General features: G+C 39.3%; 1 protein-coding gene across 2 annotated transcripts in view; it reads right to left on the reverse strand.

The window, feature by feature from the left end:
• The window catches only part of LOC143876007 (casein kinase 1-like protein HD16), a 36,191-nt gene extending 17,847 nt beyond the window's left edge, over positions 1 to 18,344 (reverse strand). Inside the window, exons 1-12 of one of the 2 annotated variants that reach the window (XM_077377608.1) lie at positions 18,191 to 18,344; positions 16,999 to 17,407; positions 15,552 to 15,677; positions 15,387 to 15,460; positions 15,220 to 15,289; positions 15,050 to 15,105; positions 14,887 to 14,958; positions 14,692 to 14,786; positions 13,810 to 13,876; positions 13,359 to 13,488; positions 13,065 to 13,283; positions 12,762 to 12,892 (exon numbers count right to left, since the gene is read on the reverse strand). In XM_077377608.1, the coding sequence (XP_077233723.1) occupies positions 12,762 to 12,892; positions 13,065 to 13,283; positions 13,359 to 13,488; positions 13,810 to 13,876; positions 14,692 to 14,786; positions 14,887 to 14,958; positions 15,050 to 15,105; positions 15,220 to 15,289; positions 15,387 to 15,460; positions 15,552 to 15,677; positions 16,999 to 17,367 (1,409 nt within the window). In that variant the 5' untranslated portion in view covers positions 17,368 to 17,407; positions 18,191 to 18,344. The other variant, XM_077377609.1, reaches the window with a different exon arrangement.
• Between the last annotated feature and the right edge of the window lie 4,178 nt (positions 18,345 to 22,522).

Here is a 22,522-nt window from a genome sequence, read left to right on the forward strand (position 1 = left end):
GAGATCTATCACAGATCATGCAGCACACTTTCTTTGGTATCGGAGCTGTCGGTTTGTTTTCCCAGGTTTAATGTAGCTAGCTGCCCATTTTAGGACTCCATTTAGTTCCCCATTTGTATGCCCATCCGTAGTGGAACTCACTATCCCATGGGATCACCATTCGGACCCCTGAACCAACAACAATGGGTTTAGATCCTAGCTAGTTTCAATGCAAAGCTAGAAAATGTGATCACCCGCCAACAAAATGTTGAAGCAAAATTAGGGATGTTGGAGATTCGTGCTAACCTTGGGAAGCATGATAATGCTACTAATGGTGGATCTCCCAATGTAGGAGTTATAAGGAGGAACCCAACCCAAAGGAGATGGAATGAGAAAAATAATTGAAGCCTCGTGCAAGTGGAAGTGATTTCTTCCCTTCTTGATCAGGGATGTGACGCCCTAGATCCAACCATGGAGTGATTCCTTGGAAACTAACAATGTGATGCCATAGTATCTATCAATATCTTAAATAAGATCATATTTCTCTCTTTATTATCCTGTTTTTAGCTTCTCTTTTTCTTCTAGTTCTCTTCTCAAACCCTAATTTTCCTCGTTCTTAAAATTTTTGGGATTGAAACCTTAATTTTGGATCAATTTCAACCATGCTAGTTCCAACACCCTTTGAACCCCAGATCTGGTCCTCAGGTCACTCTCATTACCTTTGCTTATCCAATACCCCCGCCCCCCACACTCTTAGGTTGTTTTACATCAGTTTGGTATCAGAACGGGTACAATCAAATCAACATTCGTATTGAGGACGATTGAAAAAATGCATTTAAAACAAAGGATGGTTTGTATGAGTGGGGGGGATCATGCCCTTTGGTTTGGCCAATGCACTTAGCACTTCTATAAGAATCATGACAGGTGTTAATGTCAATCATAGGGAGATTTCTGGCGGTATATTTTGAAGACATTGAGGTATACAGCCACACTAGGATCAAACACAGGACACACTTGAGAGAAGTCTTTGATGTTCTTGTGAAGGAGAAATTATATGCCAACCTAAAGCAGTGTTCCCAAGTACCCTAAGTGTTCCTAATAAGTGTTCCCGAAGAAGTATGTGCGATTACCTAGTTGCCTAAACCAGCAAGCATAAATGATGTACAGAAAATAAGGAGAAATTATCTGCCAACTTAAAGCAGTGTTCCTAAGTGGCATAAATGTTCCTAAGAAGTGTTCCCGAAAAAGTATGAACGATTACTTTCATGGTTTAGCCACATTTTATAGATGCTTTATTCGGGGTTATAGCTCCATTATGACCCCCATTACCGACTGCATCAGTGAGGGAGAATACAAGTGGGCCAAGGCTACTGCAAGAACCTTCCAAGAAATAAAAACAAGAATGATCGAAGACCCAGTACAACTCCGTCTCCCTGACTTTACAAAGTCTTTGAGGTGGTACGTGATGCCTAAAGAGTTGGCATAGGTCGTATTCTAAGCCAAGAGGGTCACCCCACAGCTTTCTTTAGAGAGAAATTGAATGAAACCAAGTAATGATACTTCACGTACGATAAATAATATTATGTGGCAGTTCAGGCTTTACATTATTGGAGACATTACTTACTACCGCAGGAGTTTGTGCTATACTCCAATCATTAGGTCGGTGCCTCAACTCAGAGAAGAAATTAAGCCCTGGCCACGTGAAGTGGGCTGCATTTCTTCAAGAATATACCTGTGTTCTCAAATACCAAGCTCGCGTTGAGAATAAGCCTGCTGATGCATTGAGCTGTATGTATGCACTTATAGAATCCATGAGTATAGAAGTGGTTGGATTTGAAAGAATAAAGGTTGAATATGTGTATTGTTATGACTTTAGAGAGTTATATTCTTCCTTGACTAGGGCCATCCCGATGTGGGATCTGACTATTGATTCGAGATAGATTCTTGTTTAGGGTTAGCAGATTGTGTCTTCCTAGTTCCTCCCATAAAGACTTTATTGTGTGAGAGCTTCATGCTGGTGGTAGAGACGAGATACTTACCATGATAGAAGGTCGATTCTACGGGCCTAGTCTCAAATGAGATATGGGCAGAATTATTGGTCAATGTTGCACTTGCCAAGTAACCAAACAGAGTAAACAAAACAACGGCTCATATACTCTTCAACATGTGCCATAAGCACTGTAGCAAGACGTGAGTATTGACTTCCTTCTGGGCCTTCCTAGGACTTTGCATGGTCAGAACTCCATCTGTGTAGTTGTTGAGCGTTTCACCAAAATGGCCAATTCAAGTCCTAGTTTGAAAACTTACTATGCCTCACACCTTAAAACTTTTCTTTAGAGGTGGTTTGATTATATGAACTGCCCAAGACCATGGTCTAGGATGTTGAATAAATACACACATATGTGTAAGGGCATATTGGGCATATAACATAATATATATATATACACACGCACACCTATATATATATATATATATATATATATATATATATATATATATATATATATATATATATATATATATATATAGTCGTGCGTGAGGGAGAGAACTAATTTTCTCTCCCACACGCACACCTATTCTCTCTCTCGATTGGTTCTCTCTCTGACCCTCTATCTCTTTCGTACCTCTCTCTCTTCCCACCAAAGTTAATATACCATGTAACTTTACATGGTATCATAGCCATGGGTGAAGAAAGGTACGTTCTCCTTCTTCTTTCCCTAAACCCTAACCCTAATAGCCTCTTTTTCTTGACTGAAGTTTTGTTTTTTGGTTTTTCTACCTACAACCTAACCATCATTCATCTTACCTCACAACTTCCCATTCATACCTCCTATTACCCCTCCCCGCCCAACCGCCTAAACCGAGGTGGCTAAAACCCTAGCCGCACCTCCCCAGAACCCTAGCCGCACCTCCCCAGCACACAAAACCCTAGCTGCAACCCCTATTCAAAACCCAAACCCTAGCTGCACCTCCTCTTCACACCCAAAACCCTAACCGCACCCTCTATTCCAACCTATACACTTTCCGGAGCCCTTCACCCAAATCCTAACCCTATCCTCTCGTAATGTGAGTTGTTCCCTTCTCGTCGTTTATGTTATTGCTGATTCTGTCGCATATGGATTTTGCTGGTTGGTGTGTTGTTGGTTTCTTTTATGGGTTATCATCGTTCGCATATGGATTTTGCTGATTCTGTCGCATTTGGATTTTGGTGGTTCCTAGATGTTTTCTTTGGTGACTTGATACAATTGATTGTTCGTTGTGGTACTTGTAGTAGTTGTGGGATTTGATTTATTCCCTAAGGTGTTGGTTGTTGTTTTTTGGTGATTGGTAGTGCTTTTGTTATGGCTTCTGAGGATCAAACCTCCTACCAAACTGCTGCCCCCCGACTTGACGAGGCCCGTTCTTCGATTTCTACGAGCCAATCAAGTTAATCGCATGTGGAACCCCCCTGCAGATGACGTCCATCGGGTTAGATGGGACGAATTATCCACCATGGAAGATGGTTGTATATACTTATGTCCTTGGGCGTAGGAAAATCTGTTTTCTAGAACGTGTACCGCCAGCTACTACTGGTCAGGAGTATGATCAGTGGCGCGAAGATGATGCCGTTGTTAGATCATTTCTCTGGGGTTGAATGGAAACCCCCTATAGCCGCCTCCTTGATGTATCTTCAGTCGTCGAAGGAGGTTTGGGAGCAAACGGCCACAATATGTTCTAGGGCAGATAATCTTACGCGTAATTGTGATCATTTATTAGAATGGTTTAGCCTTCAAATGGGAGACAAGTCAAGGAGTGGCCACTACATGAATTATCTCGCACTCTGTCAGGAACTTGATCTATTGCAGCCGTTTACAATTGATCAAGTCATTCTCAAGAAAAGACAGGAGGAGTTGCATGTTGTCCGTTTTCTTGACTCGTTGGGGCCTGACTATCTTCAAGTCCGACAACAGATTGTGAGTTCCCCACCCATTCCCACCCTGGCGGATGTTTTTTTGAGGGTTCAACGTATGCGGGTGACGCGGCATCCTGACTCGATAGTTGATGGTTCTGCTCATGTCACATATGTTGGAGGTGACCATAGCCGGGAGGTGGCCGTGTTGGCCGAGGTCGCAAGGGTAGTGGTCGTGGTGGTGGACGTAGTGAGTCAGGGGGAGACCGCGATGGTGAAGGAAGGGGACGTGGGTCCCGCTATTGCCCTCATTGCTGTATGGACGGCCACAGCATTGATTATTGTTATGATTTGCATCCTGAGCTTTGTCCGTATAGACCTGTGAATACCTTCGCTGCTATTTATCAGAGTTCTTCATCCACTCATTCTCCATCTGTGACCTCTGACACTCTAGTCGTCTCTCATGCAGAATATGATGATCTCGTCCGTCTATGAGACAAAAGAAAACAATTGTTTGCCACGTTTGCCCAACAAGGTAGTCCATCCTGTTTTTTGTCTGGTTCTTCTTCTGGATCATGGCTCATTGATTCTGGAGCATCTCACCATATGATTGGTAATCCTACCCTACTTATTTCTTTCCAGTCCTTTTCATCTGAGGGGCCTAGTTTTGTTACTTTAGCTGATGGGACTACATCCCCTGTCTCTGGGGTTGGTGTAGTCACCACATCGATGGGCCTTCATTAATCCTCTGTTCTTTCTGTCCCATCTTTTCCTGTTAGTTTGTTATCTGTTAGTCGATTAACTAAGTCTCTTAATTGTTTTGTTTCATTTTTCCCAACTTATTGTATCTTTCAGGATCTGAAGACTGGGACGAGGATTGGCTCGAGCCGTGAGATTGATGGCCTCTACTACCTAGATAATGTAGCTGCTGGTGTTGCTCTTCGTACCTCTATGGATGCCTATCAATGGCACTGTCGTATGGGTCACCCACGTATTGATAAGCATAGGAAATCATCTTTTCTGTCTAGTCATATTCCCTCTTTTCATTGTGAGTCTCGTGAGTTGGGGAAACACCATCGTGTGTTTTTCCCACCTCGTGTTAGTAATCGTGTCTCAAGACCTTTTGAACTTGTTCACTCTGATGTATGGGGCCCCTCTAGGACTCCTTCATTACATGGCTTTAGATATTTTATCATTTTTGTGGATGATTATTCACGTACTACTTGGTTGTATTTGCTTAAAGTTAGATCTAAAGTGTTTAATGCCTTTCGAAAATTTTATTTTGAGGTGGTTAATCAGTTTCAGTGCTCTATTAGTTGTTTGCGTACTGATAATGCTAAGGAGTATTTTTCTGTGGCTAATGGTTTTAATTCTTTCCTTGAATCTCATGGTATAATTCATCAATCGTCTTGTTCCTATACGTCGCAGCAAAATGGAATTACTGAGAGGAAGCTTCGATACTTGCTTGATATGACTCGCAAGCTAATGTTTCAAATGAAAGTACCTAAAATATATTGGGGAGATGCTGCACTCACAGCATGCTTCCTCGGAAATCGTCTCCCATCGTCGGTTCTGTCTAGTGAAACATCGTTTTCTATTCTCTACCCTGTTGGTAATCCATTTCCATTGTTACCTCGTGTTTTTTAGTGTATCTGTTTCGTTCAGAAATTTGGTCCCGGTCTGGACAAGCTAGATCCTAGATCGGAGAAGTGTATCTTTTTGGGATACTCACGTAACCAAAAAGGTTACAGGTGTTATAGTCTGCGTCTGCGGAAACTGTTTATCTCTGCATATGTCACATTCTTTGAGGACAGGCCGTTTCATTCCAATCCTCCACCCTTGTCGGCAGACATACCCACTCCATCGTTACATGTTCTGGTTAGCCCTCCTCTGTCAGCACTTCTCCCAACTCCAAACGTTCCCATAGAACCCACAGCGTTAATAGTGAATTTGCGCCACTGACATACCTTCGGGGACCTAGGCAGGTTGTTTACCCTACCACCGAGGCATCATCTCAACCAGTTGATTCTTCTCCACAGTCGGACGACCCTCATTCAGGTAATTATGATTCTCTTATTTCTAATTCTCCCATTATGACACATACTAGATCTCATACTTCTGCTCACCCCATTTCATCGTTTGTTTCTTATGAGCATCTTTCATCAAAGTTTCGCTCGTTTGTTTCGAGCTTGTTGTCGGTTACTCTACCTAAGTCGGTTGCAGATGCTCTTAGTCATCCTGGATGGCACACAGCCATGGACGCTGAAATGGCTGCGCCTCACTCCAATCAAACGTGTGTTTCTAATTCTCCCATTATGACACGTACTAGATCCCGTACTTCTGCTCACCCCATTTCATCGTTTGTTTCTTATGAGCATCTTTCACCAAAATTTTCACTCGTTTGTTTTGAGCTTGTTGTAGGTTACTCTACCTAAGTCGGTTGCAGATGCTCTTAGTCATCTTGGATGGCGCGCAGCCATGGACGCTGAAATGACTGCGCTTCACTCCAATCAAACGCGGCAGTTGGTTCCTCTTCCATCTCGAGCCAGGACAGTCGGATGTCGTTGGGTATTTGCTATTAAGTATTTTCCAGATGGAACAATTGAACACCTAAAGGCCCGCCAGAGTTTTGGTGTCGGTTATCAGGATACATTTTCCCCCGTGGCAAAGATCCCCTCCGTTCGTATCCTGATCTCTCTCGCAGTTAATCGTGGTTGGCCTCTATATCAGCTCGATGTTAAAAATGCCTTCTTACACGGTGATTTATCTAAGGAGGTTTATATGGAGCAACCTCCTAGGTATGTTGCTCAGGGGGGTGATGTGCTCCTCAGTATGCCGTCTTCATAAAGCCTTTTATGGTCTGAAGCAATCACCTCAAGCGTAGTTTGGAATTTTTAGTGTTGTTGTCTTACGTTTTGGGATGAAACAGTGCGTTGTTGATCATTCGATCTTCAGTCACAAGTCCACTGCTAGGCATGTCCTTCTGATAGTGTATGTTGATGATATTGTAATAACAGGAGATGATAAATCTGGTATTCAGAGATCCAAGTCCTTTCTTCAAAAAGAATTCTCTACTAAAGATTTGGGTCTCTCAAGGTATTTTCTTGGTATTGAAGTAGCATATTCTCGCTATGGTCTTTCCTTATCACAGAGGAAGTATGTGTTCGACATTTTAGAAGAAACAGGTTCAATGGGAGTAAAACCTGCAGCTAGTCCAACGTTAAACTTCTTCTGGATCAACGGGAGTTGGTGAATGATCTTAGTAGGTACAGAAGACTAGTTAGCAAACTGATATATTGAATTGTTACTCGTCCAGACATAGTGTTTGCAGTTGGTATGGTTAGTCGTTGTATGAGCTCTCCACGCACTTCCCATTGGGTTGTTGTTGTTCAGATTATCAGGTATTTGAAGGGTACACCGGGGAAAGGTTTGTGTTTCAAAAAACATGGTCATGAGAAAGTAGAAGGATTCAGTGATGCAGACCGGGCAGGATCACTTGTAGACAGAAGGTCAACCACTAGATATTGCACATTTGTAGGAAGAAATTTGGTGTCATGAAGAAGCAAAAAGCAAGACGTTGTCTCCAAGTCAAGTGCAGAGGCGGAATATCACGCTGTGTCTTACGCGGGTGGTGAACTGATCTGGATTCGCTCATTCTTACCAGAGATTGGATTCTCATCAATGTCTCCAGCACAGTTATACTGTGATAATAAGTCCGCAATCCATATTGCGACAAAGCCTGCGTTCCATGAACGCACCAAACATATTTAAGTAGATTGTCACTTCATTCGTAATCGGATTCAGAAAGGTGAACTTGGGATCAGCAAAACTGAAAGATTCTTGTAACAAGCTTGGAATGTATGATATATACATTCCAGCTTGAGGGGGAGTGTAGAATAAATACGCATGTGTAAGGGCGTAATGGGCATATAACATTATATATATTAGTCGTGCGTGAGAGAGAGAACTAATTTTTCTCTCCCACACGCACGCCTATTCTCTCTCTCGACTGGTTCTCTCTCTCACCCTCTATCTCTTTCGTATCTCTCTCTTCTCTTCCCACCAAAGGTAATATACCATGTAACTTTACATAGGATAAAGATGTCAAATTCACAGATTATTTTTGGAAGAAATGGTGGCAGATGTTAGGCACCAAACTACAGTTTTCGTCAACATTCCATCCAGACATATGGCCAAATCGAAGTCTTGGGGATCTTATGAGGTCTCTCGTGGGTGATCTTCTAGTTGGGGTCAGGTCCATCTTATGGCTGAGGTCACTTACAATAGTTTATTCAACCGGTCTACAGGTTGGGGTGCTTTTGAGATAGTCAAAAGACACCAGCATAGAAAACCCATAGATTTTATTCCCATTTCATTACAAAACTTTTGCACACCACACTAGATTTTGTTGTACCTTCCAAATCGCTTGCTCAAACTATACCACTTCTCAACTGAATCCTTCAACTACAGGTTCAATCTATGGTCACAGCCAAGTCAAGCCTGCCCGCTCCTTTGCCACCTTTGCCCATATCTTTTTTACCTCCTCTACTCCCATTCCCCACGAAGGGAGAAAAAGCAGAGCACATATTAGAAGAGCAAATTGTCACTACCCATGCCGGAGGCTATCGAAAATTCTTGGTGAAGTGGTGTGGGCAACCAGAGGCAAAGTGCAGTTGGATTACTTCAGATGAGCTTCAACAATTCAGCTCAGATTTGTATGAGAGATACTAGAATTTACCTCAGTGGAGGCGAGTTTCTCCAAGCCAGGGAGAGTTGATGACAACATCCATCCCGATTTCAAGTGTATCAACAGAAAGAGGCAGGCACCGGTAGCAAGCCATTAACACTATTTGGATCGATGATGAATTCTCTCGTTTTACTCAGGATGGATCCAAACCCCAGAACACATATCCATTGCAGATCCCACGGCACACCATCTTTGGCATCAGAGATGTAGGTTTGTTTTCGTTGGTTTAGTGTAGCTTGCGAGCCATTTTAGGACTCCATTTAGGCTCTGTTCGGATGCAGATATTTACCGTGTAGATTAGTGGTATAAGTAGTCATTACCAATGTGGAAAAAGAAGAGAGAGAGAGAGAGATTCTACTTGCCAAATTTCTCCTTTTTTGAGAATTTTGGCATGGAAAGTATAAGGAGGAAACATTGGTGCCATGTCACCAGACATGCAATTATTACCTATAAAACTTGTCTGGTAGTCTCCAGGAATTTGGATGCTAAATGGGTTCAGATCCTAGCCAGAATCAATGCTAAGCTAGAAAATGTGATCACCCGATAACAAAATGTTGAACCACGATTATAAAAATTGGAGAATGGTGCTAATCGGAAGCATGAGAATGCCCGTAACTGTGGATATCCCGGTGTAGAAGTCATGAAGAGGAACCCAACCCAAAGGACTGTTGAAAAGAACAAAAGAATTGAAGCCTTGTGCAAGTGGAAGTGATTTCCTCCTCTATTGATCGTGGGTGTAATGCCCTAGATCCAAGCTTGGAGTGATTCCTTGGCAACTAATGGTGTGATGCCCGAGTATATATCCCTATCCTAAGTAAGATCATGTTTCTCTCTTATTATCCTTCTTTTATCTTTTATATTTCTTATACTTCTCTTCGTAAACCCCAATTTTCCTCTTTCTTGAATTTGGGGGTTTGAAACTCTAATTTTGGACCAATTTCAACCATTCTAGTTTCAACACCCTTGATAGTGATTCCTAAAGCGTTTTAAACCCTAGATTTGGTCCCAATCCCATTCCTTTTGCTCCTCCAATCTCTCTCTCTCTCTCTCTCTCTCTCTCTCTCTCTCTCTCTCTCTCTCTCTCTCTCTCTCTCTCTCTCGTTCATTAACCTTTGGTCAAAGAAACTAGTGCAACGGAAAAATCTGGGAAGTAAAGAATACTAGATACCAAAAAACTTATGCGAACATCAAAATGACATCTTGTGGACATCACATCATTAAGGTCTAGAGAAAGTCCTCATTTTGATATATTCGTCCTCTCATCTCATGAAGCTAGAGCCCCCCTTTGATGCTGATATGAAGCATGATTTGCTTCAATTATTGACTACATCAGTCCCCAGATATCGTAAGAACTCGTCCTTGAGTTAGGACTGTTGAGTTCTTGTAACATTAACTCATCAAATTTATCATCTCTTTTTTGGCAAGAAAGAGGTGGGAAGGAAAACTTTATCCAAGTTTTTACCACTTTCCCTTTGGAAAGGAAAACACCAATTTTTCATCCTAAACATTTCCAACTAACAACTCACGCAGATTTCCTTTCCATTTGGAAAGAAATGTTGGGAACCATCTAGGCATGTGCGGTCCATTTGTTTTTGGCCATTAGTATACGACCATGGTTTTAAATTTCGGTTTCGATACTGGTTTCGGACCCCACCAAAAACCGAAATCCGGCGAAACAAGAAAAAGAGTATTTTATTTGATATAAAATTTCGGTAATTTCGACCGAAATTTCGGCCGAAATAAAATACCATTTCGGGTAACAGCGATTTCGGTGTCGGTCTCCACCGAAATCCGAAATTTCGGATTTCGGTCGAAATTTAAAACCATGTATACGACTTATTACAATGTGCTCTGTGAGTTTTGGTCATTGGGCCCACCATTTTAGCCCCCACTAGTAGATCATTGATTACTATACATGCAGGGTTGTTAGGGATCAATTCCTCAAAATATACTGTCATAAAGGAAATAAATCCTCAAAGTATGCATTTGTAGAGGAAATGAAGGGCAAAACGGTCATTTCAATGATACCCAGGTCAAAGCAGTCAACATCAGGTCTCGGTGTGAAGTTACAACAAAGAAAAGGGCCCCATGTGGGAGTTAGAAGCCCTTTTAAACATGTTTTAAGTAATGGGATTTTACGACTGCAAGTGAACCATGATCCACTCCAAATCCCATGAAATTTTTAAAACGGAGGAGCTTGGAATTTCATGTACTAAGGGTGTAGGCCCCATTTTTATGAAGTTTGAAGGAACTGCTACAATGTGGGCATAACTGTCTTGGTGGAGAAATTTGTTGCTCAGGTAAGGGGTCTGGAATTCTTTAGAACCCCTCACAGACCTGTATATAATGTAGGCCTTTGACCATTCTTTTATAGAAAACAATTGAAGGAAAAGAAACCAAAAGCTTCTATGTTTTAATGATATTTCTTCTTTAAGATCTTGAAGTGATTTCTTGATTGCTCGGTGGAGTGATTCCCTTGGTACAGTGGTGTGATAGCCTGAAATCTATCCATTCAATTTTCTTTATCTTTTTTTTAATGGCTTCAATTTTCTTTATCTCAATGAGGTAAATCTAAAGTCTAAACCATAGTCACAAATATCTCTGATATTTTCGAAAATATTACATTGAGGTATTATATATTAACATAATTAGAAGTTTGTTATGGAACTTACAGAATATATTTGTTAGTAGTTACTCTTAATTGTAACCATAGTTGTTCGAAAATCATCCTTGGGGTTGGAAATGTATTTTTGCTAAAATGAGAACAAAATGCCCTTCACAAATAAGGGAAACCTTACGGAAATGTATGTAAAATGTTATGGAAACGTGAGTGAAACGTTACAGAAACATATGTGAAATGGTACGAAATGTATATAGAATGTACGTGAAACGTTAGGGAAACATATGTGAAACCATTTTAAATTTTAGGAAAACATGTTTCCAAATGTATAGGAAACTCAATTTATGTCTTGCAAAACAAGTTTCCTATAAATGGAATGTTTAGATTAAAAACAAAACAAAACCAACCATTGTGAATTGACGCCCCCCCGGTTTTCCTTCATTCCCTCGCATTTCCTATATGTTTCCGGTATATTTCTCTCGTGCTGCCCAAATGTTTCTAATGTATTTCCAATGGTGTTTCTCAATACGCTTTCCAATCATTTTTCCAGTTTATTGTTTCCCTTTTATTTTTCCCGCCGCATTTCCTGTTTGTCTTTCATATTTCACTTCTTCAATTTGTTTCCATACCTGGTAACTATGTTTGTAACTAATAATTTCAGATTTTATGGGATTTTTTTTTTATCATTGTACCTAAATGTCTGAAGCATATCACCGGTACATCTCAGATTTTGATGTGTCCAAGACAGCTCTGATACCCATACCAAGGACTATGTTCCATACATATTATTAAATATTAGTTAATAAAAAATTTAGTATATAAAATATCTATAAATGAATAGATATGCACTGGAACAAAAAAAATGAACAGAAATGCATCAAAAATACACAAGTACATTATAAATAAGATCCAAAAACCAGAGAAAGAAACATTAGTGGTTTTCTATTCATATCCATGTCAGTGTATTTCAAAAGTATTAAACTTTCAGAAAATTAGGGGTTCTTTTTTGGCGGGAGGAGGCAAATTATTAGATCTTGGGAACGACTAGGTTCAGAAGGTGGGCTTAAAGAACATAATCTCAGTTATTGCAACCACGACCATAGTGTAAGACATATTTCCCACAGTCAATATGATTATCTCCCTCGAAAATAGAACAGGTACATAATGTGAACCATAATTGGTAGGTAAAACAGATCAGAAGGGTCAATTAAAAGTCCAAAAAGATTGCAAATATTTACGGACAATCATCAAAGAGAGATTTCAAGTGGTTATGATAGGGTTGGCCATTGGCCAAGAAAATTCTCAAGCAAACTAAAATATTTGGAATGAAAGAATAAAACAGCACAATTACCCATGCATAACGAAGTTACAAACATCTATACTTTGGTTGCAAGGCCATCTATGCACATAACTTTATCTTTAACATAAATTCAAGATAATTTTTTAATATAAGCAGCCAACAAGTTGATAGGATAAAACAAAAACATTAATCGTAAGAAATTCTGTATCTTGGATCCCTTGTTTACCTTTGCTTCATGAGTGAGTGCGCACTATAAACTGAGATCCACTGTGTAGCTGGAGTCCCTAGTCGAACTTTCTTCCTAGGTTGTCCATCACTTTCCAGTTCAACAAGCAACCTTCCCCTTTTTTGTCCCACCTAAATAGCACAGGATGTGTTAATCAATGAAGTTAAAACCCACAGAAATTTACCTCCCGAGTAGTTATGTAGTAGAATCTAATGGTTATACAATTTTAATCACCAAAGAAATTAGACTATCTGCCCCTGCCATCATGCCAAAACAAGCACACAGTAGAGAGCAATGACCTACCTTTAGAGCCCCATCAGTTCTGATAGGCCTCAATAATTCATTGTGTCCAATGCCGCCTTCAAAAAGGGAAATTAGTTTCAAATAATTGGGTTCTTCGTCAAATTTCATATTTGTCACCAGCTCAAGAAATTGTTGAAATGGGGAAGGGCAGAAGCAACAAAGCATCTCTGGAGAAGTTCCCATCTTCTTCTTACAAACAAGAAAACCTTTGTTCTCTCCCTGCAGTTTCAGAAACCTAACATTAGTTAAAGAAGCAGAAAAAAAAAAAAAAAACACTAGTGGAAATGCAATTACCACAAATCCTTGCCAGGGTAGCTTTCCTTTGAGGAGGAATATCAGGGTGTATGCCAATGATTCAAGGTCATCCCTTCTGCTTCCTGTTCTACCTAAGTGAGCATGTACGCTGGCATATCTTACTGTTCCCCTGTCAAATTTAGTTTCTTAGTGAAGTGCATAAGCCAGTGTTTAAAAACGCAGATGCGGCGCAGAACGCAGCCGAAGAAAATCCCAGTCGACTCGACACAACGCGGTCGAGTACTCGGTTGACGTGGCTGAGAACTCGGTTGATGTTGTCATAATTTGGGAGAGAAAGGATTTTTTATTGACTCTGTACGGCAAAACGCAGAACGTGACGGCAAAGGTAAAAGGGAGTCGACTTGGGGGAGTCCACAATGACACGGGGGAGTTTTAAAACTATGGCATAGGTTGACCAGTCAAGATTCAACTCAGAAAATTATGTACGAACCTGAAAACATCAGGCCTTTGGTCATAATCAACATGAAGACCTGATGAAGCATCTTTCCATTTAGATGCTGAAACAGAGCATTAAAAGTCAGACGCATACATTACAGAAATAGAAGTTGTTATGGGATTAATCAAAGTCAGTATGTATCATTTGAAATATGATTACAAGAAATTCTCATAAACAAAGCATTTACAAACTCTATTTCTTTTACATGGTTTACGAGTGATTGTGTGCATCGATAGGGATTAGTCCCGCCCTAAAATGGGGTGGATATACCCTATCTGTGTCATAAAAAAAAACAACTCTATTTCTTTTCACTCTGTCACGTGATTTGGCAATAAAACGGGATGGGAAAATTCGAGTTTAATACGGTATTGGTTAAAAAAAAAACGTAATAAACAAACGGAAAAACACAAAAAAAAATGTGTTTAGAATTGGGTGATGACAAATTCGCACTCCCTGTAGGATGATTCACACCCCTATAACGTGAATTGCCGTCAAAAAGCATCAAAGTTTGACGCTTTTTTGATGATTTTTTACATCAATTCACATTAAAGGGGTGTGAATCATCCTACATGGGGTGCGAATTTATCATCTCCCTTAAAATTTTGTCATTTACAAAATAAAGGGGGGGTAAAGTTGGAAAGTTGGAAAAAAATGCATTGAATACGTCTAAAACGCATTTAAAACATGTTTAAAACGTTTTCCACAAAAATACAGATTTTTTACAATGGAAAGTTTTAACTGATTAATAAATGGCACAACAATAAAATGCGTTTTTTTTTTCAGAAAAACGCCATTTAAAACATAGTTTTGCCAAGAACTAAAGAAAGAATATCCGATGCTATGAAATCTGGAGATAATCTCAATGAGATAGCATACCCAAACCGAGATCTACTAAATAAAGCTTCCTTTCATCAGCGGTTCCTGGCTGACCAAGGAGAAAATTCTCTGGCTTTACGTCTCCATGCACAAAACTGGGGCAACCAAATAGATTTTGCATCAAAATAATGGTAAGAGAATGAAATACCCACCAAAAAGTCATAAATAGTATGACAACTAATAGTGAGGGAATACCCTTTCAAGTGAAGCTTCTCTAGTATTGATATTGCCTCCACTGCTATGCAGGAAACCATCTCTTCAGACAACCTGTAAGGAAAAAGTAGTGAATCTGAAATGATGAAAAAAAAAATGGAAGCAAAAAGGGAGGAAAAAATAGAAAAAATAGATATTTTCATACATCTGATTGTGAGAGTTCCAAACATCCCAAAGACTTGGACCAAGCATATCCATGACCTAGAAATCATTATCATTTACAGTGAGGACATAACAATATAATCAGTTTTAAGGTCTGTGACCTAACTAATCAAGATACAAAAATACATTTAACAACTAGAAAACAAAACTCACCAAAATGTAGTAATCTCCATGGCGGCCCTTGTGATGGACCAAAGGAAGTCCATAACAACCATTAAGAGTGCTTTAAAACGGAAAAGAGATAGGAATTAGAAATAAGAGTGAGTGGACCAACCTTGTATCAGAATGAAAAATAACTGGAAAATGATAAATTAGCTTACTTGTAAACTTGCCACTCATAAGGAGGACCATAACTGCATCCCTTACTATTGCAATGCTCAAACTTCAAAGCAACCTTGGAAAGAAAGATAAGATACCATAGTTAACGGTTTCAGAAGTCTTAGACAGCCTCCTAAACCCAAAACAACAATAAAAAATCATGTTACCTCAACGGCATCTGGCCCTGCCCTTCCTGTGCCACCACTCACCCTTTTCCCAACATAAACTTGCCCAAAGCCACCTTTACCCAATTTCCTTTCAATTTTATAAACAGGAGAATTGCCTACCTTTACCTGCATGAAACAGGCTTCCCATCAAGACACAGATCAAAATAATAAGTTCGGTAATCCAAGACCAGATAAGGAAAAAAATCTGCAGACCACTGAGTACATTTATGATCATCATGAATTGAAATATAATTCTATGATTTGTGGACACGGACACGAGTGTCATGTGTGGACAAAGACATGAGTGTCATGTGTGGACACGGACACGGAGTGTCGGACACGGCAAACCCCCAAAATTTAGAAACGGGGACACGGCTAAAATAGAAAGTATATATAATCTTGATTTGTGGATATAGATTTGTGTGCCGAATTTCGACCCAGATATGGGGTGTCTGGCATGGAAACCCCTAAATATTTAGAAATAGTGACACACCCATACACGTATATATGCATCAAGTTACCGTCACTTCTAGCAGATATTTAGAAATGTCGAAAAGAGTCGGCACGTGTGGACACGACACGGATTTCAACAATAAATTCAAAGTGTCAGCCAAATCATAGAATATAATCAAATTGCTTTCGGTTGGTTACCAATGTCAGTAATTGGGGATTACGCAATTCAAACATTTATGAATTCGACTAGATAAAATAAATTGGAATACTAAGTTTGGTAATCCAAGACCTGATAAGGCAAAAAAATTCTGCAGACCCATTGAGTACACTTCTGATCATTGCAAATTGAATTATAATCAAATCGCTTTGGATTAGTTACCAATGTCAATAATTGGGGATTACGCAATTCGGACAATTATGAATTCAACTCAAATAAAAATAAACAAGGGTAAACCCCTTAATCCTATAACGATTACCAATGACTAAGATTCATTTTTTAAGACTATATAGTGCTGTCAAATTTGGTTTTAGCACAGTTACTAACTAGAAAGTGTCGTGGTATGCATGTGCTATTACCAGGATATGTGGAAACATGGCATGGCAAGCATATGGCCCAAATGGTTTCAAAAAGCCAGAAACCCAAAGAATCAGACATGCATAGATGGTGAGATACGCATATAGTATCTCTATTCCAGAAGTACGTAGAAATAATAAATTCATGCATATTTTCAATAGAAGTTTCTGAAAATTCGGTGTAATAAAGCAAATTGAGAATATGAACATTTATTACGTACGAAGGCTGATCTACGAGATATAGGATGGTTAAACATGGCTTCTTTTTTCTTTTTACCTTTTTGGTAAAAGACTGGATATCATAACAAGGAAAGAACTAATTTGATGATAGGAAAAAATATAGTTCCAAAGACTGTAATAGTTAAGCATTTGAAATTCCCATAGAACACAAGTCGTAACAGAAGGTGAAGAAATTTTATACCCTCTCAGGAATCGGACTGGAGCTTCCTTCCTCCTCAGCAACAACCAATTTTTCTGGGGCCCGTTCCACATTCGCCTCATCACGAATGGCAACCACCTCTCTCACTCCTGCTTCCAAATCAGCATATGCCCCAGTTCCAACAGGAGCACCCAAAACCTTGCATTGCTTGTTTCGGTTCATCGTTCGAAGCCCTCGGCCTCTACCCGCTCCCCTTCCCCTTGAAGCACCACAAACCTCCTTGACAGAATTCCCCCTACCAACACCAGTCCTAGTTTTTCTGATCGAAGCCACGATTGGGTTTGGCTGAATATCCGCAACTTGTTTTGATCTCAACTGAGGCTGGCGAACTCCACTTCGCAGATCAGGCATCCTTCATCCATGCAATGATCAACCTCTCATTAACTTTCTTCTGCACCAAACCCCAATAATTTTAAAAAATTCAACATGAGAAGCACGTTTAGGATTCAATAAAAAAACAATCTCTAACATTCATTACCATCAAGAGTATTTATGTAAATTCCCCCAAAATTTTTGAATAAATCGACATAAGTTGCATGCTTAGGATTCAACAGAAAAACAATCTTTAAAATTCATAACCATCAAGAGTGTTTATGGAAATTTATTTTCATTCTATGGAGTCATGCAAGATGATCTAACAGAACATCTCCAAAACCCATCTCCAAAAACAATCTCTACATAGGCTGATGCTATAAAATCACGACAAATCAAAGCAAAATTCTATTCACTTTCCATATGAATGTTACCCACAAATCAAATATTTATAAAGAAAAATCCCTTATATTAAAAAACTTAAAACTAGAAACAATCAAACCCAAGTCGATTCAGCAACAACCCAATAATCTGATCATGCAGAAAGCAAAACTTATCAATCAAATAAACAAATAAAACAACAAAAACAAGACAAAAAATAGATCAAATATGAAACCCATGTCTGATGAATATCAAATAAAAAACCCAAAACAATAGAATCAGTAAAGATCAAAACCCACCAACAGATTCATCTAAATCATCATCAACATCAATAAAAAGATATAATCTCACAAACATAAATGAAACAAAAATAAAAACAGACCAAAATCATACGGATGTCATTGCAAAACCTGGTCTGGTCTCATGCAAAGAAGGATTTTTTTATAAAATTCTAGAAGAGAATAATCCAAAATACGTGTACCTTTAGAATGGGTTTTGGCGATTGAAAATGCCACTTGCAAAAGATGGAAAAAAAAGATTTTGATAGCGTATATAAATATCAAAGAGGCTGTTCCTCGAAGGAGCTGAAAATAAAAGAGACTGTAGCGGCCAGGAGGTGCGCACTATACGTTCATGCGTACGATAGACTAAAAAGGGTATACAAATTTGGAAGGGAAATGATATCAGAACAACCATGTTTTAATAATTGCACAAAACTTGCTTGTCTTTTCTATTTTAAATTGTCTTGTAATAGCTTTTTGGGAACTGTAATAACCTTTACAGCTCTTTAAATAGTAAAAGACGAGATGGGTTAGTGCAAATATCAATCAATGGTTGTGATGTTTTCTTGTCCTATTTAGGAAGATTGAATAATGAAATGGAAACCAAAGTTGGGGACCGAACAAACAGAGTCATAACACATTAGCAATCTTTCACCTGATTTTCAGCTGTTTTTTTTCCCCATAAAATAGCAAAAGTACCCTTCCTAGGGTTGTAACTCGGTTCAGGTGGGAGTGGGTCGGGTTTTCCACACTAATCAAGAAATTATCTCGGGTCGGGTCTAATTTTTTTTTTTGAGATAACCCGATATTCAAAACCCGACCCTACCTGAGATAGTTTCGCGATCAGGGTTTATTTTTTTTAGCGAAATCTCAAAATTTGTTTCATCAAGTAGTGCATTAATTTAAGGAAACTATTTTTTCACATCACAAATACGACCACCTCAATGAAAACAATTATATCAATATATTAGAAAAAAAGGGCGATGATGATATTTTCACCCCTTTATAACGTGAACAATGGACAACTTTAACGCTTTTTGACCTCAAATCACGTTAAAAGGGGGGCAAATATGTACTTGAGGTGGAAATATCATCACCCAAAAAAAAATTGCCATGCTACTCAAGGAATATATAAGGAAGTCATTGTACATCTATATGAGTCGGGTTGGGTTTTGGATTTTTTTATCTTTAAACCCAACCCAACTCAACACCCAATGATTTCTAAAACCGACCCAAGTTATTTTTGGGTTAGGTCAATGCGGGTCAGGTCGGGTAAACCCGAACCGTAACCCATCCCATGTCATGTCGCATATGGGGATCTGTTAGGTTACACTCCCAGGCTCCACTCTTAGTCTGCAGGACTCCAAACTGTCCATTTGATGTGCCGCCATATAAATACGGTGTGCCCCAAAAATAATTTCCATAGGATGATCCCAACCCTCTAATCAATAGAGGTTTCCATAATATGCAGTTCCCCTATAGATCATAGGAGGATCATCCCACTGGAGTGTTTTTTGGGGGGCACAACCTTTTTACGTTGCGGCCCATCAAATGGCCGGTTTGGATCATCCTATGTTGTAAGCGGTACATTAGCTTTTGGAAAAGGACTATACGGGTTTGCATCATGATGTGTGCCTATGGGGTCCATTACTTTTCAGAAAATGTAGTGGGTCCACTTCCTACGATGATCCAAACCGTTCATTTGATGGGCCACAACGTAAATAGGTTGTACCCTGTGAATCATCTTAATGGGATGATCCTAACCCTCTGAGTACATTATAGAAACCTCTACTGATCGAGGGGTTAAGTTAATCCTATGGAGATGGTACAACCTATTTAAGTCACTGCCCATCAAATGGTTTGGATCATCTAAGAAGTGGGCTATACCGTGCTTTCTAAAAAATAGTGGACTTTGCTCGCACCCATCAATATTAAATCTCCGGTATTTATGCCATTAACGTTGGACTCTTGGAGTACAAGCTTCTGTCCAGGGTGTGGGGGTATTTTAGTCATTTGAAACGCACATGACACTATGCAAAATGCTCCCATATTAGTGTGAATGAGTGCATGTGCTTATAGGTGCGAGGAATATAGACATAGTGGGCAATAATAATTCTTATAATTGGGGGTCGGATTTTATTTAAGGTATTAGAGAGTATTAATTATCAAGGGATTTGCAAGCGTTCATCAGGCATTTCACGGAGCATCTGTTGAATAAGAAGGCAGCCACCTCATATGAATTAAATGAATATGACAAAATCTGAGCCTATGTGGCTGCTCAGGTGGCTGCTATATCATGCAACAGACGCTCCATGAAATGCCTACTGTGATGGAAGCTAGCAAATCCCAATTAACAAATAAGTGTCTATCACCACGTTAGTGTTTGATTCTCAAGGAGGCTTCTTTTGAATAAATTTCCAATCCTCTCCTTCCAATGACTCTTTCCCCCTCTATCCTTCCAAAAAAAATAAAATAAACAATCATTCTTAAAAAATCAGCTCTCTTGCAAAAAAGAGGGCAAATAACAAAGGGACCAGTAAATTAAAGCACATCTCTCTCTCTCTCTCTCTCTCTCTCTCTATATATATATATATATATATATATATACACACACACACACACTAAGCATTTTTTTCCCATTGTCATTAGCCTTTTTTTCCTGGAAAAGCTTTTATTGGAAAATATTTTTCCCCGCAAAATCACTTGCCACCCACTACAAAATTGAAATTGCCCGAATTAATTTGGTCCCTTTATTAATTTTGATCCCCACAAAACCAAATTTCACGCACACGATTACCCATATAACCTGTTAATTTGGCTATCAATTTGACTTTGCCGCCCTATACCAAATTTCGAATTTCATGCTATTAATTTGATTTTGTCAATTTGGTCAATTTTGCCTCTACCATTTATTAGGGGTGTCAACGAATCCACTTCGGATCGGATCCACCTATGTCTTTGTCACGATCCATTCAAATCCCTTATCGGTCGGATTGGATTCAGAGTGTTCTTCGGATCCTACTTCTTGTGTCCTGGTCACGATCCATTTCAAATCGGACCGTCCATCGGAGTGTCCTAGTAGTTCATACTTACAAAACAACAAAAAATCGCAGCCTTCTTCATTTGAAATGAACTCCAAAACTTCCTCAATTCAAAAAAGAATTAGTCACTATATCTAATAATAACCCATGATTTTGATGAAGAATAGGATTTATTGTTGAAAAGAACTCCATTATTCGAAGGTGCGCGACGATAAAACTTTTGAGTAACTAATCCTTGTTGAAGGTGAGTGGGAAGTTTACAGGAAGAAACAGTAATCGAATAGAAAAAGATACCTGGAAAAGGGGGGAAGTGGAAAGTTGTAAGCTAAGTAATATTTAGTTCATTTTTATGAAAATACTCCTCCTTTAAGTATTAGTATAAGAAATGTTTTGAGGGTATTTTACTAAAAGGATTTCGGATCGTCACTATCAACGGATTTTTTTGCCATGTCTAGATCACAATCCGAAATTTTTCGGATCTTACGAAGAGGATCCATAATATGTCCATGGATCCTTCTCATGTGCCCAGATCCTGTTTATTCAGGTTCGGATTCGGACTGTCCATCGGACCGTCTGGGTCCATTGACACCCCTACCATTTATTTTTTATACCAAATCAGTTTTGTGGATATCGGAGAGATATCCTACTAATTTGGGGAGAGAGAAAGAGAGGGAGAGAGATTTTGGTAGATTTCATTGGAGATTCTGTAGGCTTTTTTTAGTGTTGTCAAAAGAAAAAAATTGCAGCATCTAAATAGTGCGTCTCTCTCTACTAAATTGGTAAGTAATTGAAAGAAAAAGAGAGCTAGATTTGGCAGATTTCTTTAGAGATTTTGTAGGCTTTTTTAGTTTTCTTTAAGGCTCTGTTCACTTCTTTTCCCCGGAAAGGAAAGGAAAGGATTTCGTTTTCCTTTCCTTTCCAGGTGACATGGCAGAAGGAAAATGAATCCAAGGAAACTATCAAGGAAAATGTTTCGTTTTCCTTGGAAAGCCTCTTTCCGATATATTTAATCGGAAACCAAATCTCGAGTAACAGGGAAAAAGTCAATTTCCATGTCATTTTCAACTTTTAAATAAGAAATTCCACATCTGATAATATTTTTCCCTGAAAAAGAAGTGAACATAGAAATTTTGTCTTGTCAAGGTCTTGTCAGGGAAAAAAAGGTTGTTTTGCACCAAGGAAAAGAAGTGACCAGAGCCTAAGCTAAAATTATTTAACAATTCTTTTCCTATGTTGGAGTGTTTTTACAACTCACGCATTTGGGCCAGATTTGATATGGTAGGTCGCACTATTTTGCAGCCATGAGTGGGCCCACTCCACTCAAATCCATTCCTAGGATGAGAAATGGAATTACACAATGTTTTGATATGGTGGGTCCCACAATCTCCACCCAACCACTATGTAGGGTGGGGCCCACTATCCATGTTTTGACGATTCAGACCCAATATTTTACACCCATGCATGGCATGGGCGGAGAATGCTAGTGTGTGT

This window comes from Tasmannia lanceolata, unplaced genomic scaffold (genome assembly GCF_043159265.1).
Source record: "Tasmannia lanceolata isolate RefF3 unplaced genomic scaffold, GAP_Taslan_0.1 ptg000004l, whole genome shotgun sequence".
Classification (NCBI taxonomy): Eukaryota; Viridiplantae; Streptophyta; class Magnoliopsida; order Canellales; family Winteraceae; genus Tasmannia; species Tasmannia lanceolata.